Below are 24,320 nucleotides of genomic sequence, written 5' to 3' on the forward strand. Positions count from 1 at the left end.
TGTGTGAAGAACGCCCTTCTCATCTTGAATTGCCCCAATATACTCTTTTTTTATGTTTGTGGTTAAGGAAACTAAGAAACATTTGGAGCCCCTATTACCCTCCTTAGCCTAATGTAATCTAGCTCTGATTTATGCACCTTGACCCTTATAGTTGTCCATTTTTCAAATTTGTGCTTCCAAATAAGCTATAGAATATTGCAGATTTATGTCATCTAGCTTGATATTCAATAATTTTCTATTATGTTCAAGCTTTCCTTTGAGAGTTTTTTCCCTACGTTACATTGCAATGCCATTCTCCAAACTTGAGATTGACTTTTATCATTTTCTATGCTAGTTTTAAATTTTGACACATGCATTAGATCAAGACAATTAATTTAAAAAAAATGATGAATCAATGATATAAGATTTTCACAATCCATAAATTTTGTTAGTGGAATAGACTGTGCCAGTGTCTTTTTGATCAACGTTTCAATCACACTCACACAGTCTACTCCAAAAACAACATCAAACAAAATAATGAATCAATTTAAAACATTACCAATATCATTCTTCTATAATCCATTTTAAAACTAAACAACCCTAAACCCTTACATCTAATATTCTATATTTATTAAAATTATCTATCCAAATTCCAACTAATTTAATTTGTATACAATTAATCACGCCCTTAAGTGTGATTTGATCTCTACAATATCACATCTCTCCTCCTCTTTCCTACAATTACCGGGAAAAAAACAATAACTAAGAGAAATCAATGTTAAGGATTTAAAAACACTTGTTAAATGCCCCAGACTTAAAATCTAAATAAAAATGGTAAGGCTTCAATTACCTAAAACCTAAAAGAATGCAGACATCGAGATATTCACTATTGTTTGTAGGCTTTGATTTTAATCGCGAGTGTTAAATTTGTTTTATATATGAATCTCTTGCAGGCTCTGTTCATAAATTTTGAGTTTCGCCCTAGGGTTAAAGGGTATTATTAGGGTTTTGGCTGGGTCTAAAGGTTCTTATTTTTTGTTGTTTTTGGTTGGAGATATATTGTTGAGGCATATTTGAGCTGAAAGATGGGTAAGAAGCGGAAGCAACCAGAAAAATCAGAAGAAATTCAAACCTCAAAGGAGGAGGAAAATGTACGTCCTAAGCGAACTCTTCTCGGATGGAAAGCACCACCTCAAGAAGAGAAAGATAAAGAGAACAATGCAAATGACTCAGAAAAACGAATATTTCGCAACAGGGAGAAGATCTTGGTCATATGTTCACGACGCATTGTTTACCGGTAATCTCTAAATCCCCTTCTTTTTTGGTTTCTCGGTTAGAAAACACTTCCAGTCACCGTACATGTTTTTTATGAACCTTGTCAATTTGGGCAAGGTTATGAGCTGCAATATAACTCAGCGGTGGATATGCTTGGACCGCATTTTTAATATTTGTAAACACCAATTGTGCTTGCTTGGTTGTGCCAGAAGATCACCTCACAACTTCACCACACGTAGGCTGGAGTTATTTCTCCGATTGATAGACTTCATAATAGTTAGAGAAGAAGCTTACCACATGTCACCCAGAGTAATTATTGTCCTTATTGCAACAGGGCAACTTGACACAATTTTACTTGTGCTCGGTAACTTCTTGGATTCATCCGATCTGCAGTACAATTGAATTCATTTTCCAGAAATAAGAAACCAATCTCAACTGTTTTTTATCCGCCTTGTTGTATATTGTTGGGAATATTGGCGAGCGGCAGCTAGAATTTTGGGGATTGGATTTGCTTGTAGATTTTGGAACTTGATGACAGATTCAGTTGCCCTGGTACCCCATTGCCAGTAGATTGCAACCCGTTTGACGATATTATCAGTATATATCCATTCAATTACACTACAACCCCTTGGATATAATTACCTATCTGTATTACCTTATCCAATCCGTATTACAATTGAATATGTTTCTCAATAAATAAGTAAGCAGTGTCCATATGTTTTTCTTTTCCTGTTTTATATTGTCCAAAACATTTGTGAACGATGTCTAGAATCCTGGGGATTGGACTTGCTTGTAGACGTTGGCACTTGATGATAGTTTTTGTTGCCATTTTACCCCATTACCATTTGAACACAACTCATTTTTTAATTACATCCTTTACGGTTAGACTAAAATTACTTGGATGCTATTACCTATCTGTATGCATTATTCAGTCTACATTACAATTGAACATATCCTGAGTAATCAATCAAACAATGCCCAATTTTGGGCATTGAATTTGGTTGTAGAAATTGGCATTTGATGAGGATTCAGTTGCCATGTTATCTTTCATTACCATCATACTGCCATTCTTTTGACATTATCACCAATCCATACTCATTACGGTTACACTTTTTGACATTACTACCAATCCATACTCATTACAGTTACTCTACAATTCCTTGAATGCTTTTTACCTATCTGTATTATATTGAATGGAAGTTTAATCAACAAGCAGCAGCTGGCATATATTTTATATTTCTGCTTTTAATATTGTCAACAGCATTTTTAAGCATGTCTGAAAGACTAAAATATTGGGATTTGGATTTGTGTGTAGATATCGGCACTTGATGATGGATATAGTTTCCCTGTTACCCCATTGCAAGAAGGATAATAAGGTTGAGTCCAAGGAAAACAAGGGTGCCACTTTGAATGAGCTGGTGGAACTTAGGAATTGTACGGGCTGTCTCTTCTTTGAGGTATGTGAGCAATGAAAGGTGGCAGTTCTATATTACTCGTATGTATTTTGTCTTTCCAACTGAGATACTTATGGGGTTGTCTGAAATCAGTGGTCCCTGATATGGATTTCTTTCATGTTAATTTGAGAGCCATTTTCTGGCTATCAGGAATAAAAAATGATTTGCAAAGGAAATGTGATGCTCTATTGTTTTTTCAGTAAGTCAATAAATGTGGCCCTTTGTAATCGTTGCTATTTTGCTTGATAAACAAATTGGAGTAGCACCATAAATGTTTAAGGCATCATTATTAATGCCAAAGTATAGTTAGAACAGAAATAAACATAGCTGAAAGGCTTTTTAGATATGTGCCAGAATTTGAATTTTGCCTATAGGAAATTCACTCAATGAAGAATCTATGGTTAAGAACATAAGGTTTTCACATTTTATGAGATGAAGAGTACAAAGTTTTTGGAACACCTGAATAGAAATCTTCTACCAGTTTTTCCTAAAGATTTTTACTCTTTAGATCTACCATTGTTATTTTGCTGATTTTTCTTTTGCATGCTTTTGTCGTTAAGGAGCACAAGCTGTTCAATGATGATTTCATCTGTCACGTATTGTATTGACTTTCTTAGGGTTTAGCTATGTGTGATCTAGGTTTAATTCTGCTTCCTCCTCAATAGCTTTGGTTTATTTCTTTTAGCTTGCCAATATCTCTTCTCATACATATTTACTGCAGGGACTTCATACTCTGTATATATTGGCTCTGATTTTTTAGGAAATATTTTTATTTGGGCTTTGAATTGGCAGTTAGGTGAAGAACAGGGCAACTTTCTATTTACCCATTGCATGCTTGGGCATTCCTTTTGTTTTAAGAATTGCTTGCCCAGTGTGCACTTTACAATTTGTAGTTTGCAACTTTGAAGAATTGAGGTTCCATTAAATGCATCCTACATTCTGTTAGTTGAACTCAGTTTTAAGAAGAATCATCAAACTTCTTTGTGCTATACATTTTCTTTGATGTCAGAAAACCCTCTTTATGAAACAGTTTACCAGCTCTTCTGTTCTTTTATGAAGTGAGCTTTCCAGAGCTTCTTTCCTTAGTTTGTTTTAATGAAAACTAATTTTACGGGAGGTTTTGCCAGAAGCAACATCTAATGATTATTTTTGTATATGATTTGTACTAATTTAAATTTTATATTTTCTTCAGTGCAGGAAGCGTAAAGACCTCTACTTGTGGATGGCGAAGTGCGCAAATGGGCCTTAAGTTAAATTTTTGGTTAATGCTGGTAAGCTCAGCTGCCCTGTAGGTCTGGTAACTTCATACCTAAATGGACCTTCAGAAAGCTAATTAGTTTTCATTTTAAATAATGAGGGATGGAAAAAAAAAAGTTATAGCTGTAGGAATGTATCATATTGCTATATTTTATTGATCTTGGAAATTTTTGATTGTGTGCTTCATTTGTATTGTAGAGTTTAATGTTTACTGTCAGCTTGTAAATTAAATTGTGATTTCAGCTTATCATGCATATGATATGGTTTCCAAGAAATAACTAATAATAGTTTCATGAATATTTCTACTCTGTGTTGGGTGTTAATGGTTAAAGTTATTTGATAATTTTTATGCTATTATCTGCAGTTCACACAATGGAAGAACTCAAGCTGACAGGGAACCATCTTAAAGGTTCACGACCTATTCTGACATTTGCATCGGATTTTGATACACAACCTCATTGGCAGCTCTTGAAAGAGATTATCACTCAAGTAGGCTATGTCACAGATTTTTTCAATATTTATATTCCATGTTATGGAAATATGCAGTTGCATGTTCTCAATGGTTTTGGAAAAGCTATCAAACTTCAAGCGATTTCCTGTAAGAGGAGAAATTTAGAATTGCTGATATTTGGTGATATGTTGTTGTAAAGGGATTCTTTTTATTCCATGGTACATTAAGAATTCATTTACATGCTGTTGACAAAAATTTGGAAAGTCAAATTATTAAAACTATTTTAATAGAATGGGAAAATATAAAACTAGAAGAATTGGAAATTTTACAAGCAGGAGGTATTTTTTAGTTTGTCAAATTATGTGATGTTTTTTCAGGATCTAATTTTTTATTTTTCAGTCAATCCCTTACCTATATTTTATGAATTTTGGTTCACAACAACCCATCTCTCATGAACATGAATGGTCCATATAGCACTCATTGCATCTAGGTGATGCCCACATGGGTGAAACATCATGACTTTTTGGGAGGTAACCCATCCCAATACTAAAACTCAAGCACACTTAACCATTAAATTTCCTCAAGATCAAGCCTATTTAGCTTTCTATCACATTTACAAAACCTTTGACTAGTGTTGTGCCTTATGAACCCTTCATTGTGGCACTGCTTAGTTCATCCATTATCTAGTAGGTGCTTTTCCACGGTGCATAAATTATGTGATGTTCTATTAAAGATTTAGTTGCATGGTTTTTGAGTCAATCTCCTCTATCCATATTACCCATATTTCATGACTAGTGATTCATAGGCATCTATCTGGTGAGCATGATTGGTCTACATATCATTTGTTGAATCTCGGTGATGCTCATATGGGGAAGCATTGAGACTTCCCAAGAGGTCACTTGTTAATCCTACTTTGACTCAAGCATGGAGTTTCCCTAAAGACCAAGCCTACTTATCTTTCTACCCCATTTGCAAAACCTTCAAGTGTTGTGCTTAATGAATTGTTCATTATAGTGCTTCTTAGCTCATTCATTATCATGTAGGTGGTTTTTCTCATTGTGTCAAATAATGTGATGATTTATTTGCATAGTTTTTGAGTCACCCATTGACCTATATTTTGAGAGTAGTGGTTCACAAGAATCCATCTCTTGTTAGCATGAATGATCCATAGGGCACTCATTGCACTCTAGGGGATGGTCACAAGGGTGAAACATTGGGAATTCTTGGAAGGTCACCCATCCCACTAGTCCGACTAAGTGTGCTTGAACGTCGAGTCCCCTTCATGATCAAGTCCACTTCGCTTGCTACCCATTTGCAAAACCTTTTGCAACTGTTGTGCTATATGGATTATTCATGTATGTGATAGATGCTTCTTGTGAACCACTGGTCAAAAAACATAGGTTAATAGGATTGACTAAAATAAGGTTTAGTTGTGATAAAAAGCTGGAAATTATTTTAATACTTACACTAATGTGTTCCAACAGTGACTTTTTAATATTTAATATTATTTTTATCTTTTTAAATTTTAATCTTCAAATTTTTCATAAATCTTGATAAAGCACCACATGAATTGGAAATTTGCTGGTTAAATGGGCTTTTTATTACCTACTTGAATTTGTTAGCTGATTGCTTGTTCTAGGAATAACCTTGAAGGGAGCTAACCGCATCTTTTTGCAGGGCATATTAGTTTGGTTAAGTTTGATTTATGTGTTGTTTCATAATAGCAAAGGCACATAGGATATAACATCCCTGCAACATATTAGTTTTTGTATTGGCGGAAAGTTTTTGAGCAATTTATTTAGATATATTATTGGGGTTTTATATATGGAGCCCTCTCTCTGTTAACAGCATACATTAAAACCATATAGAGAACTAAAACTGTGTGAACAACCTTATACATGGGCATAGCAATGTTAATGAAGCATGATTATCGCAACCTATATAACATAAAACTTAAAAGGCATAATAACAGAGAACAACTAGTACCACCCACCACATAGGTGTAGCCAAGAGAGATAAAAATGTTCATATCATATAAGTTCAGCCAAACCTCAACTAGCCATGCTGCCACCTGCCTGAGCCGAGTACCAGTGATCATATGCTCAGTTGTAAACTGCATTCCTAGATATAAGCAAGAACTTCATTATTTGCAAAATAGACCTACTGCCTTTTCCAGCCCAGAAAACTGAAGAACATAGATATATCCCTTTTTAGAATATCATTTTCCAGTAGTGGCAAGGTATAACCATCGGAAATCTCCAAGATGCCTCTGTGATTAGTAATCACCATGTTTTTTAATTACAAACCCAAGTTCAAATCCTTCAAGGGCATGGACATTCGCCATTAGATCTCTATCCTCCTCTTGCATTGTCCTAAATTCCACTTTGGCATCCTCCACTTTCTGTTTGCTTTTCTCATCTCTAATGGACTTCTCTTATTTTTCCTTCATTACTTCATCCCCATAAACCACCACTTCTTGTAGACACATCAACATAGCTTGAATGCTCTCCTTATCTCCTTATTGTGAACTGCTAGCTGAAGTGTTCGTTTAAAATCATGGTTTGAGTTTGAACCTTACCATCCTCTAAACCACCAGCTCCCAGAATGGCTTTAAAAACCATTGGAAATCTCTAAGATGTCTCTGTGATTAGTAATCACCATGTTTTTTTAATTTTGAATCCAAGTTCAAATCCTTAAAGGGCATGGACATTTGCGATTAGATCTCTAACCTCCTCTTGCATTGCCCTAAATTCCACTTTGGCATCCTCCACTTTCTGTTTGCCTTTCTCATCTCTAACGGACTTCTCTTATTTTTCCTTCATTACTTCAACCCCATAAACCACCTCCTCTTGCAGACACATCAACATAGCTTGAATGCTCTCCTTATCTCCTTGTTGTGAACTGCTAGCTGAAGTGTTCGTTTAAAATCATGGTTCGAATTTGAACCTTACCGTCCTCTAAACCACCAGCTTCCAAAATGGCTTTAAAAACCTTAGTTTCGAACATTCAAGCAGTTGGTCTGTAACTTATCCAGAGCTCAAAAGATCTTAGTTGCTTTACCAGTTGCTACTATAACAATCCCACCTAGAAAAACTTCCAGAAGTTGTAGCACTCGATATCCAATACCACCAGACCAATAATGCAGCAATCACACACCAACAATAAGATTGAATATCTCATCTTATTTTTACTGTTACAGCATCTCAGAACATAAAATATTCTTGTTTTCATTTATCAAATTCCTTTCTCTATGCATACAAAATGGACACCACAATCTCCTTAGTATTCACTTGCCTTTATGAGCAATATAGCAAATAACCTGATCTCTTATTCTGTAATGTCCCCTACTAGGTCTAGCTTTGTTTTCCCCATAATTAATCCATCTCAACATACTTATGACTTAAACTAAATTGATTAGGAAACAAACTATCTTAAATATCGCATTTTCCAACTTCTTAGATACCGATAGTCATAACAGAGAAACATAGTCTTCTTTCTAATATTGAATTAATAATTCAATTTGGTTTATAATCTTATATTTACTTGTTCATTCAAAGAAAAATCACAGTAGAACATACAGAAATTACTTTTTTCAGATTATACATATGCAGTGGAAACAAGATTTATTCAATTGCAATTTATATGGTTTATAACATTTTTTTTTTCCTTTAATAACCATAATTGGTAGCACAGGGAATGATCCGGTTAGCCCATCCATCCCACTCTGGATCCAAAGGCAGTCATTATGCCCCTTTGGCTTACTATTAGTGGTGTGGGTCTTATCCCCGCAATTCATTCCTTGTCTCACCCTAAAATTATTAAACCAAGGAAGTTTCAGATTGTAGAGGGGCTTATTAATTGCCAGTCCCAGGCCCAGTAGCAGTCATATGCCCTACTGGCCTACTGATCTTACATGGATCAGTAGGTGGACAACTGAGATGGTTATCCTCCTCTCCCAACCACTCTGCCTTCTCGGGATTTTAAGTAAATTAGTGAGTAGATTCATTTGTATTGTTATTGACATAAGATTGTACAGTATGTTTTAGTTTCAGATCTGTAAAATAATCTGTCAGTATTTCAGCAGTTCGCTTTATCCAATTTATGTATAATCTTATGGTTATTATATCAGGTGAACAGAAAAGGAAATCATTAAGGATCTCTCTTATGCCATTTGTGGTTTAACTTTAATAATAATCTACTTATGTATATCAAAATATATCAGACGTACTATGAAAGTCTAGTGTCAATTCCTTAGCATAACATTATTCATATTTATTACTATTATAAACTGCTTATGCGTATCAGATTGTGACCGCTTGGGATCGTAAATACATATATGACATTAAGTTTAATTACTAGAAATGCACAGCTCTATCAATTCACATACATAGTTGCAGTTTAATATGTTATACAGGTTGAATGATGAATAATTACGGTTTAATACAAGCACACGCGAATTTGGCATTATAACCATAAATCTAAACACTGTCGTGCATTATAACTTGTTTGTATCGTTTAACCAGTCGAGCATATTTTCTGAGTATGTGACATACAGTAAGTTACTGAAAACTATATAGTAGATTTGTTACAGTTATAATTAGCTGTGTGAAATGGTTTAACATTCGTGACATACTGAAGTGATTTCTATCATACTTTAGATACACGTATTACTCTTTGCAATATCTTAGCAACAATTATTACCATTCCTTTAGGAGATGAAGACATACCTGAAACGTCTTCTTTCTGAATTTCTTTGGTTGTTTTATACCCCTATCGTGTTAGTCAGGGTGTAGATGTGGACTGAGGCAGCAACAGTGGTGTCAAATTCCTTCCTTTCTCCGGTAATCCCTTATCCTTAATACTTTGTTTTCTTCTCCACCAACGTAATGCCCTTTGGCAAGAGACACACCCTTTCACCATTAGCACCTTTTGAAAGAGTGCAACTCTTCATTATTTCTGCCCTTTGGAAGGGACATAATCTTTTTATAATCAGATCTGCACTTCTTATTTAAATCAGATCTGCACTTCTCATTTTTCAAATTCTCCCCCCATCAAATGAGTTTCTCTTCTCCCTTTTATATCTCATGTTTGAGGAAGTCACAACTTATCATTTCATGCCTTTTGACCTTTCATTAACTTTAATCAAATTTTAATTATATTTAATTATATTCTTTTATATTTTAATATTTATTCTTTTGTATTTTAATTTTATTATTATTTATTATTAAATTATATTTCAAAGTGGGACATTACATATTCATTGAAGGCGTTGAGCAAATCAGATATATCAGTACTTTCCACAGAAGAATATTCTATTAGATTTATACGTTGGTTTGCAAGAAAATCAGCTATGCCATTCTGCTCTCTAAAGCAATTATTCACCTTCACATTGTCAATTTTTTTTATCCAAGGCAACATTTCTTCTAACACAGTTCATAGTTTTCAATTTGGGCAATAAGCTTTATTCAATGCATTTACCATTATTTGAGAACTTCCTTCAATTTTTCTCTCTATGGCCTGTCTTAAATGTCACTTGGATATCTGCTCTTAGGGCTTCCCATTTTGCTTCATCGTTTGTCTTTAGGCCCAAAGGTTTCATACCCCCTAGTTCAAATTCCGCCTACAAATCTCTTACTACATATCCTGCACTTTCTATTCCCAGGTTACCTTTCAAAGCCCCATAAAAAATTACTACTCTATTTGGAGCCTTACATTTTCTTTGCTTTATTTTTCTTGAAGAATCTATTAACCCTTGAATGGGAAGTTTTTGAACATTGTTTAATGTGGATTGTGAAAACGCATTTTTTTCCTGTACCCTGGCTTAAATTATGAAGTATTCTAGTATCTTTGTTAATGCTTACCATAATTAGTTTCTTAGAACAGATTTAGAATATACTGTGAAAGATGAGAGAAGGTCACTGCTATGATTCTCTCTTAGGTAAACATGAAACAGGTAGATAATCTGGAAGAAAATCTTTCCACTAACAGGCATGACAAAAACCAGGAGGGCAATTTTTTGATTTTTGTTTAAGGAATAAGGTGACCAGTATGTGTCCAACAGTTACTGAAGATTTTTCGCTTTAAACAATTGTCTGATTTTGAGGACATGGAATGGTTGATTTATTGTGTATTCAGTAGCTTCAGTTTCCTTAAATGCTATTTATTGACTGTCAAAATCTCTTTCAGATTCATCATTGTTATGCAGTTATAAGTTTATAACTATGGTGTCACTATTGGTGAGAAAATTTTATATGTTGACATTCGTACTGGTTCTTTGCAGATCTTTGGCACGCCAAAAGATCATAGGAAAGCAAAGCCTTTCTTCGATCATGTCTTTGTTTTCTCCATTGTTGATAATCACATCTGGTTTCGGAATTACCAGGTAAGTTTATACACTGTAAGAGGTAGTTTTAGGGTTGTATCATAGCCTTTTTAGGTATTTAATAAGGATATGTTGCAATATGCTAAAACGTCCATTCTTGTACACAAATGCTTGATTTCTGCTTGGTAACTTTTGGCAGCTAAATTAAGTGTAATAGTTTTATATGGAGAAGGTGTTACGTGCATGGGTGGTATATTAGATGCCTACACATTGGTGCTGTGGTTATGGGAATTCTTGCTTTGGCTTCTGCTGTAGATAAGTAGTAGTCATGATCTTAAGTTAGCTCAAAGTCTTGAAGGGTTATGCGGTACATTAATCAACTTATTTCTATAGGAGCCCAATGACAATATCTCTCTGGAGTAGAATGCTATGCTCTTGCTCACTTAGTGCATGACTGGTGATTCCTACCAGAAAGACATTGCCATTTGCTTGCCATTGTTATACATGCTTGCAAGCGGCTCCCTGCAAATGCCTGATAGTGCCTTGAGCACAAGATGATTGGTTGTAGAAGTGGCTCTGTCAATTGGCCGTCTTGAGCATGATTGCCAGAGTTGGAGCATAATATGCTCTTAGCCAATGCGGCAATGGAAAATATCTCTGAACACGCTTTGTTTGTTGCCCATTACCCATCTTACTTGTTTTATACAAAGAGTATTCAATGGTGAATATGGTCTGACCATAGTAACCTCTACTAAATGCTCATAAAAGAACCTAGACATATTACAGCAGTAATAAATCAAACCCAGAAACATCCAGAAATAGTACAGCATTAATATGACAAACCCAGAAATACCCAGAAATACTACAGCAATAAATATTTTTGTATTTTTTAATATTTCTTTAAAACAGCATATAAGCAAGTTCAGTTTTATCAAACTAATACAGTGCACTAAACACACCCACATGCAGAACTGGACTCTACTGGTATTCCAGATGTTGGTCTGAATGGTTGTCTGCTGCTTAAGGTTTTCTATCCTCAAGAAGCTTGATCTCAACAAAACACAACATCCAGCCCAGGACAAGAAATGAGTTTTGTTTTGTCAGATTTCAAGTGTCATTTAATTTTCCTCCTAGCACTGCCTATGTACTCCATGCTTCCTCAATCATAGGCAATCCAGTCCTCAATTGATGGCACTCTGACTAACAAGTTCCTTCGGCAATTAACTGATAAATTCCTCTTTATTTAAAGGACACTTAATTTACTCAAAAGCCTTATTTTGGGATTTGACCAATCTTAATTATTCCTGTGCTGACAGTTCACTCATTCAATGCCACTCCCATGCCATTTCAAAAAGGGAACATAACAAATTGTCCATTTCCAAAGTTGCTTTCCCACAAGTAGTGCAGTGACATCCAAGTACCTCTGGTCTTTCCGAAGTATGTTCTCTTCAGATAATTTCCTCTTAATGGCCTAGGATCTCAAATCGTTATTCAAGATCAAATATTTTGGACTTGAGAGAAAGGAGCTCTGCACTATCTTCCACAAATTAGACCCTTTACCATACCAATCAAATGTTGTAAGCTCAGTCCAATTGCCATTGACAGTTGAGGCTTAGAAACGTCTACTTCCTCAACTATGATAAAAAGGTGAGGCTAGGATCTTCAAGGTATCTTGATGCATGGCTGCACTCTTTTGTCCTTGAGGCATGGGATAGGGAACCCTGAGAAGTCCTCTACAAAATGCTTAGGTGCATACTCAGCAATATACTGTTCTGTTGCCTGTTGCTGTCCTGAATTATCAACTTAATACCCAAATGCACAAGATAATGACTGAATCTTTTCAAGGCTTGAATTCTTGATAGGTTTTTCTTGGACACTGCTAGAAACAACTAGAATATTTCTTTAAAGTTTAAAATATTTTGATTTTGTATTCAACATGCAAATTTTGATTTCTGATTGTGTTCAACGAGAAAAACACTTTCTTGGTGTGAGAATTTGTTGCTACTACCACCATCAAAAGTAAGAGGATTCAATTTGTTTGCCTTCTACTTCAATTCCTTTTTGTTGGCATTTTGGCAACTATTGGGCCTTTCCATTTTTGAGGCTTCTTGCCAAATATCTCCAAGTAATTAACAAAATGTAATATCCCTTTTAGTGATACTTAGAATTTGTCTTCAAAAGGATAACTATAGCTTGCAACCAATACTATGAAGTCAACTTCAATTTGCCTAAGTAAGCCACTCTACCTTAGTAATTAATGGTTTTGATACTTGATTACATATGTATATTTAAATAGAAATAATGAAATTTATTATGTACAACATCCGAATTTGAATTACTGTCAATGGAATCCGATATAATGATTATTTTTAATAGGAATGAAATAATTACTGTTTCTATATGATCATGCGATGAAGATATGAGGACTATCTCTTACTCGACTAGCTGTGCCCAATTGACCTTTATACCCTGCTATATATAGTGCGGGGCTGTGTCTTATTATTACTTTCTAATTGTGCGTACTTCACCTTGTTGTGGGATGGATGATATCCCTCCCTCGTGCTCAGTTGACAAAAGGGCTCCCTGAGTGCTGTGAATATGAAATCCGATTAATAACTTCTCTGTCTCGAAGAGACTTCTGATCCTCTATTAATATCTCTTCAGGCGGTCATTATTAAAGAGTTGTATTCCAAAAGACATGCCTATTTATCATTGCCTCCTCTCATTAATGCTAATCGCACCATATTATGACAAATATTATTATCGATCTAGACTTCACTAATTGCTACCCTTATAATCGATATCTGATCCCTACGTGCCAATGCATCCCTTAGCCTTCAATCAGTTAGTGGTAACTTTTCACTTAATCACCAATAAGTCCATATTAGAATCGCTGTCATTTCCCAACTTAATTCTGCATAAAATCGATTAGTTTTTCTTTCTACTTTTATCAATTAAATATGCCTGATTTACTTGACGATAACGTTAAGGAATGTTGATCACTATTGCTATACAATTCTTTAATCATTGCTTGACTAACCTTATGATTAGTTTTTCTTTAAATTGATCTATTGATCTTCATTTTTAATCGATGCTTGTTAGAATGCCATAGTCTATCGTCTCTATCCATCCTTAATGTAATTGTTTTTCCTTATCAATCATCGATGCCTTTGTAAACTTAATATGCTAAATCGATACTTGCCTCAGTTGATCTGTAGGATCGCTAATTCGGATATGGTGTATATAAAGATTGTTTAGTCTCTTTTCGAAACTTATTATTTACAAATTCATTTCCACGGGAGACTTCTCGAATTTGAATGATCTCAGTGGGTAATGTTTATGGGAACTAATCTTAGTTTGAGAATGGGACATCACACAAAAGATATTGTAGTTTTAAATCTTCTACTTCTTTGATGTTGCTCAAAGATTGTGTCCATCTCGTCTGCAGTGGTTATCTCAGATTCTCAAGTTCAGTTTACTCATCTTTTTGCAGGAACATAGGTTTGGTAGGCTTTGGAATGGGAGTAGCTAGTGGTCAGTTATTTGTAGTTGACCTTCCTTCTTTTTGTAATGTTCTAGCTGGGTTTGAATTTTATATGCTGCTCTGAAGCTGCAACTTTCATTCTACTATCTCAATCGTTCTAGCTTGGCTCCTCTGAGTTCCTATCAGTGTATCATGAAAAAGATCTGCCTTCTTTTTGTTAGATTTCACAAAATTGCCTTGATGATTCACAGGCTGGCAGGATGTTAGCTCTGATTGAACTGTAATAATTTATATTAAATGTCATATAAAATAAACCTAGAAGTACAACAGTTATAAAACAGATTCATAAATACCCAGAAATGCTACAGCAATCATTTATTTGTATTTTTTAATATTTCTTCAAAATGGTTCATAATCAAATTGAGATTCATCAAACGAAAACACTGCACTAAACATGCCCACATAGAACTAGACACTAATAGTATTCTAGATGTTAGTTTGAATGTTGGCCTACTGTATAAGGGTTTCTGTCCTTAAAAAGTTTGATCTCTATGCCTTGAGGGTTTTGTCTCCAAGTGACAGCTGCTGAAACACAATGTCCAGCCCAAGAAAATAAATGCTTTTTGTTTTGTTAGATTTCAAGTGTCTTTTTCTTTTCCTCCCAGCATTGCGTTGACTCTCTATGCTTTCTCAATCATAGGCAATCCAGTCCTCAATCAATAGCAGTCGGACTAGCAAGCTCCTTCCTCAAATGATGGCAATTAACTGACAAATACATCCTTATTTAACTGACCCTAACTGACTCATCTGCCTTGTTTTGTGTTTTAACTGACCCAAACAATTCCTGCACTACCAGTTCATTCGTCCAATGCTTCTCCTATTCTGTCAGTTCAAAAAGAGGACATTACACAGGACTTTCAATTGCTTTATAAAAGAGAAAAGATAAGTAGAGATGTTCTTAACATAAATGGGTGAAATATGATTGAAAGGAAGGTCTCCATTGTTTTTGTACAGTGAAACAAATAAAAGAAGCTTGCTATTATTTAATAGAAAATACAATGTGAGAAATTAATTAGATTAACAGCCCACGTGCAGGTAGAGATGTATCAGTGTGTTTTCGTCTCTTTTCTTTTGAACAAGATAGATTGTTTTGAAAAACAACCAATCAATCAGAACAACAATCATAACAATAAAAATTGTATTTCTTTATTTATTTTTTGCTAAACTAAAATATTCATAATGATGGCCAATATGTGTGAAAACCAAAAAAAGGAAGTTTTAACAGAGTGTAGATAGGGAAGGATTATGCTTTGATACCAGATGATGTTTACTTGCAAGCAACAACACAAATAGGGAAATCTAACAAGATGCTAGCACTCACAATGTTGTTATATAGGGGCACCCATCCACCAAATAAGCACAAAAGTATAACATAACATGTGCATACAATGGGGAGCTTAAACTACAATTAAAAAAGGTTACACCTCTATGTCCTACTGTTATTTACTTATATTATAAGAACGAGGAGTGTTAGTCCCTATATTTTATTCAATGGCATTTAAAATCTAACTCCTGAATAGTAAAATGTCATGGTAAATTAAGCTGCAGAATGCAATACCGACCACTATGACGAACCAACATAGTGGCTACATCTAGAACCTCAACAACACCTCAACTTAACAATATATTATAAGACTACTGTAATCATTGCTTTGCAAACGAAGTAGCCATGACAATAAAGTTGTATCACTTGTGTCCAAGTAAAAAATGTTTTTAAACTTGTTACTTAGTATGTGGATGTGTTAAGTCATGAAATGTCTATTTAATTTTTCTATCAGCACTCAGTCACATGAAATGTGTTCAAACTGATTGTTTCTACAATAATGTAAGATTAACAGAACATGTTAGTTTGTAGAGCTGATAATTTTCTTTATACATAAGCAAAGGAGTAGTAAACTTGTTGACAAATAGCTCTGTTTACTATTTCTTTTAAACTGGGCAAAGTATTTTAGCGAAAGTTGCTTGTTCTTGTAACTTTCATGTTTACCTTGGTTGTTACAACATTTATGCTCTGTTGAACATTCAGATAACTGTTCCACATCATGGCACCGAGAAAATTGAGTGAGGTGGTTTGGATAAAATGACTCTTATAGAGGTATGAGTACTCATCATTCTTACAGAGGTTTAGTTTTTTTGCAAAATTTTATACTGTATCATTGCTATTAATTGCTTGAAAAGTGAAAATACTATTTTCTGATGTTCATGGATTTGATGGGTCCTGATTTTGTTGCAGCTAACTAATTGTCTTCCATTTTCAGGTTGGCCCTCGATTTTGCTTGAATCCAATAAAAATTTTTGGTAATAGCTTTACTGGTCAGACATTATATGAAAATCCTTTCTACATCTCTCCAAACCAGGTAATTTGATCATTTTTCATATATTCGGTCATTTTATTGTTGCAACTTGCCATAATTATTTCATATTTATATTTTTACATATTTTGACTGGTAAATTCTCCTTAAAGATTATCTGTAAGCTTAGATGCTTTAAGGAATATATTCTATCAAACTTGCAAAACTTTCACCTGACCACTATGAAAGACCTGACGAGTTACCGCTTAAGGTCATTCTGTTCTGTCTATCTTAGCAAGATAATGGATATAATAACATATCTTATTCCATTTTTCTAATTACAGTGACATGTTTATGAAATGTCAGATTAGTAGCCAATAGTAAGTGCTTGATATTAGAAGCAGTATGTAGTAAGTCAAAGAATCTTTTTTTAGTTTACACTGTATGCAAACATGTATCTAACTATGATTGCTTGGATTATAGAAGAAGCATAGAAAGATGCAAAACATTTGTATCTAACTATGTTTGCATTGATTATATCTATTTCTCTGGCAAGTTGTCTGAGTACGCTCATGAACTTACATGGCAAGATGTTAGAGCTACTTTTCCAATGTGTTCGGTTGGAATTTTCTTGAGATCTTTATCTGATATTACCTTGAGAATCCACTGGACCAGATTTTCCAATTACATTTTTTTTCTGATGTTATATGTTCTTTTTAAACTTATCCAGTGCATTTAACTTGAACATGTCCATAAGAATGTAGAAGATATACATTTTAAAGATTATTTATAAGGTGGGTATCTTGTGGTCGCTTCTTTGTTTTTATTAGAGCAAACTTGCTTGGTAGTTATTAGGGAGTGGGTTATGCTTCTACATTTAAACATCTACATTTAGCTGATTCACTTTTTCACTCATATATACTTACATACAACACTTGAATTTATTGATTGCAAACTCTTTTGGCACATCCACTGTTCTGCAACAACATGGATTCTACTTGAACTTGTGGGGCACACTGGAAGGTTTTGATTCTTGGATCATTTAGTTGCGATAGGCAACAGTCCATGTTTCTTGCACTTGGGGAAGATTATAAAATTTATTCAACACTTTGCAATATGACTGCTACATTGAGTACTGTATCTGTTGCTAATTTTTTGAATTCAGTATTTTATTTTTCTAATCAAATAAAATGGTGCATAAAACAAATTGATGAGTGATTTTACATTTTGTTAAAATGGTTTAGTGCATCATATTCATCCCCAATACGACACACAGACATTGTATCATTCCAATTATACTCTCCTCTTGAGTATAATGCATTAATAACTAAAGATCTGAGCTGTCCTGGAACAACAATTTATCTATATTTAGTTATCCAATCTGATCTACATCACTATCCCAGTCTAGCATTCTCTATTATTGTGCATTAAGTGGACAAACAAACTTTACTGAGCCACTGCTCAGAGACTTGAGTCCCTGTCCGGTTTGAACCTGGTTTGGGGTTCAGGTATGGTCCAGTGTGGGTCTGGACAGGGTTCTGCCCACGGACTGTGGGTCAGGCCCAGACAGATCCGGGCGAACCTGGAGAGAAATTTGCCCTCAAACATGCCATTCTGTCAAATTTTCCTATTTTTAAAATTTTTGTTGACTTATTTTTAATTCCAAAGCCCATGTACAGATTTACAATACGTTGTCGAAGACTCAATTTAAATGACTAAATACAAAGAGCTCATGATACCCTCCACATTTTCTGAGACATGCAACAAGTTCAGCTCTACTTAGAAAAACACTAGATTTTTCTTTGAAAAATATCACATGCCCAAACCTATTGGTAAGGACCTTAATCTTTTTGCTACAGCATGGAGAAAATGCTTTAAAATTGTTGTTAAAGATTGAATTCTACATTTCAATCTAATTTGTACGATTGTATTCTTCTTGAATCATTAACTTACTAATTTATTGCAGTTGATTGCTCAAAATTCAAATATTGCTCCCTCTTTTTGTTGTTCTTTTTGGATTTAGATTCTTAACAAATGAGTTACATATTTATATTAATATTACCGAAGGTCACAACCTGCATTGGTGGCTAGCTGGTGTAAGGTTAAGATCAGAAAGAGGCATGGATTTGGAAACATTTTTGTGCAATACAAGTGATAAAAACAAGTAAACTGCATTTTCTTTGGGATACATCTTACCATGGATTGTTAATTTGAGCTGGTGGCATTCAAGGCTTAAATGGAAGCCCACAATTACTAGCAGGTCACTGCTATGGAACAATATATGTTTTAGATTGGTTTCAGTTGTAGCATTGGATAAGTTTCTTGTCTGATAAACACATTGCTTTCATTCTCAGATTCGTGCAGCAGAAAAACGTAAAAAGGCTGGCAAATATGCAAAGAAAATTAAAGCAAAGCAGAGGAGGAAAGTACATGAACTTGAGAACAAGCTGGAACCTGATGAATTCGCAGATATGTGGAATGAGTAACTGATGAGTATGATTGTGTCCTGAATTTCATTCAGGAAATACAAGCATTATTACGTTGATTTTATTTTATTGTTGAGTTTTGACAAAGAACATGGATGATCAACGTGGGTGGTGTCCCTGGAACAAGACCTTGTTTCAAATGAAATCCATAGTTCTCTTTGTAAAGTCGTGTGGCTATTATGCAATGAAAGGCATGCCTTAGCCATCAAGGTATAGCTGTTTTATTTTCTACATTTTGTATTTTTCCCGGAAAGAAGATTTATTTCTTAATTGCCCTTAAAGGTCGTTAATGTTCTCATCTTTGTGATGTTTTTTGGCTTCTAATTTGGGCATATAGCTTTTAATGGATATTATAAAATTAGTAAGTATAGCTCTTAGCCGTATTACAAATATTCAGAGACTGCACAATCAGTTAAACCTATTAATATACACATACACGTGGAATACTGGGGGTGAATGTTAAATTTTTTTTAAGTTTCATAAAATTTTGCATGTTGATTGTTAATATTCAAGCTGGACTGGTAAGTCATAACATCTTTGTACACATTACAAGTATTGAACATATCAAAAAACTTTGATGAAATACTGAGTTTAATTACACTGGTGATTGCATGCGCTGGTCGACACAAAATTGCGTAAAATTGAACAATCATTTTTGTATATAGACACTGTTATTCCAATGTCTCTGAAACAATGCTGTAAATTGTATTGATATGGTGAAGTCAGAAGCCTTCAGCATACGATTTTCTTCTTTGAGAAAATATATTATTTGGTTATCTGCGAGTTCAGGTTTAATGCTGCCGTTTTCTTTTGGAAATGGTGGTGGCCTTTGAATTGTTCTTGTAATCAAGGTTTCCACAACTTATCTTCATTGTTCGCATTCGTAGTTTGGGGTATACTGTCAAAGAATGGATCAAGTTAATGACTGCTTTGACATGCGCTAGAATTTTTTAACACATTTTCTCTTATTAAGAACATAATTACAAGGTACTTAAGTTATAGCTGAAAAGGAGAGTACAGAATTTTTTTTGGTTGATAGAAGGCAAGAGCCAGAATAATATATTGATTTTAAAGAGAATTTAAACCGAGAAACCGCAGATTTCTAAAATGGCCCAGTAGGGCCTAAAAACTGTGAAAATAAAGCTATGTCCATGAGTATGCACAGAAAGAGAAAACCACATCCAAAACCCTGAAATTCTCTGAACTCAGAGTGGGATTTGAGTGCTGATTACAAATCATTTATCCTTTTCATGAAATCTATTAAAGCTTTTTCAAAATTTATAAGTCTAATGGTACGTTAAAGTTTCTTTGTAAGTTTAAAATTAACAGAGAAATCCAAAAAAGAGTAGCGGCCTCAAAAAAGAACAGACCAACTGAAAACCTATCTGTTTAATCCTCTCCTCGAGGCATGGGCGGAGAGCACATAATTGACAATTAAGGGAATTCATCATATTTTAAATTTGAAATGAATGGGAATAGCTGTGAATGCATCTCAGAGCGCTTGGACAAGACAAAAACAATCAAACGGGTTTGCTTCAAAACTGTCGTGTCAATCAAATTAATTTCATGTATGCTGTCAATTTTTTTGCTATATGGTTGAGAGCTGTATTACTTATGGTACTTATTTTTCTAATTCCATCTTTTCTTTCAATTGTTAAGCTATATGGTTGAAATTTGTGTTGTTTACGGCAAGTTATTTTTAACAATAATGTAAGGAGAAAGACGGAAATGAAGTTATATTAGAAGTGATCATTTGACTTACTCAAGATTGAGTGAAAAAGGTCCTTTCGATTCAGATTTTGTGATGTATTTGGCAACCTTCTAAATGGAGACTGGAATATTATTGATCTAAGTATATCTGCATTTGGATGAAATTTGCACGACTAAATCTATAGAATAGTGAAAAATCATATTTTGGTATTTTTCTACATTTTTATAATATGTATTTTCGTAGGCTTCTGGAGCAAAATTGATCCTTGAGATTTTTTGGTTGCTTAAGAGGAGAGTAGTAGGTTACTTTCCAACTCAATTCAAACTACATTTCTTGGAGATCTTTCCAGTGCATCCAACTAGTTTTCACCCAATAGGCTATGAGTTATGATCTTCCAAGTTCAAGTAACAAAATTAAATTAATTTCTTATTCTGTTTTTTTTTTTCAAATTAAACTTAATAACTAATCTATTTTCATTAGATATATATTTCATTTCAAGGAGGAAATAGGTGTAGTGATTCTTTGGTTTCTTTATTAGTATTTATAAGTTTTTCATTTTTACTTAAAAACTGCTTAAATTGGCTGAATTTGAACCGATGAAGTACAGTAGAAGAGATGTATTAAGTGAATTTTGTTGGCTTTCAATTTTGAATGAAAAGCTATTTCATGTTACTCCATCAGTTTTAAGTCGTATTTGATTGTCAATTATTGCTTAAAATACAACTAGTCCTTCCCTGAGTATTTGTCCTCCAAATCCTCAATTTTGATAAGTGATATCAGAGCAAGTTGTGATTTGTTGTTTTGACCTATATTTTAGGGAAGTTCTATTGAGGAGAATTATGCCAGTAAAATATCTGGCGAATACATTATTATTGTAATAAATGGGTTTTATGTAGTGAAGCCTTTGCTTGGAAGGAAAAATGAATATCTAAAAACTAGGTTTGTATTTACTTATAATTAAATAGACGATGTAGTTTTTCTTATAAGAATGATTTTTGTGGAGTTTTTTATCATTATGGTTTTTCTCACCAGAATTTCTATTTATTATATTATTTGTGTTTCTTATATTTTGTTTTCCAAGTTATTTATGTATGATATTATATCGAATTTTGCATGAATTAAGTTCTCACACCTATCTATATTTGGGTTTCTTAACATGGTATCAGTGCCTCTTTGAAGCTGTGCTAATTTGTCTCCACAAAGCGAGAGAAGCATAATTAGAGAAGAAAATAAAATCATTATGAAAATATTATAAGTATCCTTTACTCAATTAAAGGTTTAATGAAAGGAAAAATAATTCATATTTTTTAATTCTTGTAGCTTACTTCTTTAATTAAATATGAATATCTGAAAATTATACATGGGTTTTTTTAGAGAACCCTTGAATGGCAATCTTTTTAAGTTAAAATTTATTGCAAACATTTGGAGCATATGCATTACATTCAAATCTTAGTGTCACAATATTATTGTCATGATAGGATCAAAATTTGTTAGATATTGTGATTAGGTTGTATCCAAAAGTGGAGGAAAGTAGGGCTTTATCAAATCTAACTTGAAAATAGGATTAAGACTTAAGTATTGTGGAAGATCAAGGATGAAGGCATTCTTATTAGTAGCACACAAAATGGTGTAAGTACCATAACGCAATGACTTGATCATAGCATTCTTTCTGAAAGTGCAACAAAACTTTTTCAACAACTTGAAAGATTCGTGGTGCATTATGATGGTGTTGGAGCAAAATGGTCTATAAGAATTGTTAATGAATGCCCTGCATTTGTTGGATGAAGCATTGCAACTTTTTCACTTTCCATTCTTGTATGTCTTGGATGTTAATAGTGTGTAGTAAGAGATAGTAAAAGGGCACTATTAAATGTAATTCAAGTCATGTTTTGAAAGGACCATGCCTTGTAGAAATACAAAAAGCTTTATTATAGGCATGCTAAATATTTGGCATGTGTCATCTCAAGTGTGCGAGTGAGTACCTACATTGTTGTGGATGTGTACGAGGTAAACCAACAGGTGACTAACCACCTCTTTTTGATTTTTTGTCTATATATGGGTGGTTATAGTGGTTCAATTATGTGTCTAAAATTGTTTAGAGAAGTTCCTAAAAAGTGTATCAAACCATGGATCATAATTAAACAATAATGGATGTTGGAAGCCAATTTTTTTTTTGTACATGATTGAACAAGATGCGTGCAATGTTTAATGTTCTGATGGTTTATTTAAAGCAACCATGACAATTTTGGAGAACCTATCAACCATAACAAGCACTATGTCATTCAATCCCTTGGTAGTTAGGAGGCCCTTGAGTAAATTGACTTATTGATTTCTATTGAAATACGTTGAATAACACAATGAGAATATTAACAATTGAGTGTTTCAATCTAATTGGAAATGTGATAACTTGTAATAACCTAGCTAGATTATTTTAAGGTTTATGAATTTTTGGTTTACATATTCAACTCAAAATTAGCCAATAAACCTAAAATTACCCTTTTGCCTTTAAACCATAGAATGAAAACCATAATCTAATAAACTAGATTTTCCCTTCATTACTTTTGTATTTATTGATACCAAGATTCAAATCAAGTTTACAAAAATGTGAGATAAATTATAGAGCATCTATTTTATATATAATGTTTGTAATACATTGACCTAGCTTTGGAAAAGCCCAGATTTCCAATGAAGCCAACATAAGTGAATAATTTTTGTTCCTTCCTTAAATATTATTGATATTTGGAAAACATTAGAACATGTTGTGACAACAAAAAATATAACTACTACTTTTGTGCTCAAACCAATAACAAATTGTAGCTTATGCAAAGGCAATGCAACAACTACCTTTACCCCTAATCTAGCAAAGCCAAAAATTCCCTTCATGATTTACATAAAATACAAGTTGCTCAGATTGCTAATTGAGTCCATAATGATGATGACTACTAAACCTTTACTTCTATTAAATAATACTAAGAGGCAATAACCAAATGTGACAACAACTATAGCTATTATGATTAAAACTACCATGACTCATTAGATGGTTTTATAGAATAATGAGTAGATTGCACACTTTCTTTAACAAGCTAATAAATTTACAATATAGTTGATCGCCAAAATTAAAAATAGAATGATGGAATAGAATAGAATAGAATAGAAGCAACCCACCCTTGGTGGTATTTGGGCTCAACCCCTCACAACTTGACCAAATAGAATTTGGCCCTATCTTATAACCATGAGATAGGCCAAGTTGACAACCACCCATGTCATCTACACTATCCCCCAAAGTCAAATTCTGCACCTTTTGTATAGCTTGCATAAATGCTCTATACCATAAACCAATCAATTTTTTTACGATTTAAAATGTTTATGCCCCTTATTATTATCAATGTAGGATGTAGACCTGATAAAAATAGGCTGAAAGATGACATGGATAGTACAATTGCACAATCCAACTATATGGATATTTATGGTTGTTGGATTCAACTTTTATAATTTTCTCCATGCCCCAATAGTGGCCTAATTTATTTTTGCAAATATAAGCTTGAGTATT

The 24,320-nt window shown here is 33.8% G+C and overlaps 1 protein-coding gene across 1 annotated transcript; it reads left to right on the forward strand.

Annotated features, from left to right (window-relative positions):
• The first annotated feature begins 820 nt into the window (after window positions 1–820).
• On the forward strand, window positions 821–19,357 carry LOC131036183 (ribosome biogenesis protein BRX1 homolog 1). Its single transcript, XM_057968007.2, is given in 8 exon segments — window positions 821–1,276; window positions 2,570–2,711; window positions 3,901–3,979; window positions 4,330–4,454; window positions 10,697–10,798; window positions 16,309–16,377; window positions 16,541–16,639; window positions 18,928–19,357. Coding segments are annotated over 8 exon segments (960 nt in total). The 5' UTR covers window positions 821–1,064; the 3' UTR covers window positions 19,060–19,357.
• Window positions 19,358–24,320: the final 4,963 nt, after the last annotated feature.

The sequence above is a fragment of the Cryptomeria japonica genome, chromosome 4 (genome assembly GCF_030272615.1).
Source record: "Cryptomeria japonica chromosome 4, Sugi_1.0, whole genome shotgun sequence".
In the NCBI taxonomy this organism is placed as follows: Eukaryota; Viridiplantae; Streptophyta; class Pinopsida; order Cupressales; family Cupressaceae; genus Cryptomeria; species Cryptomeria japonica.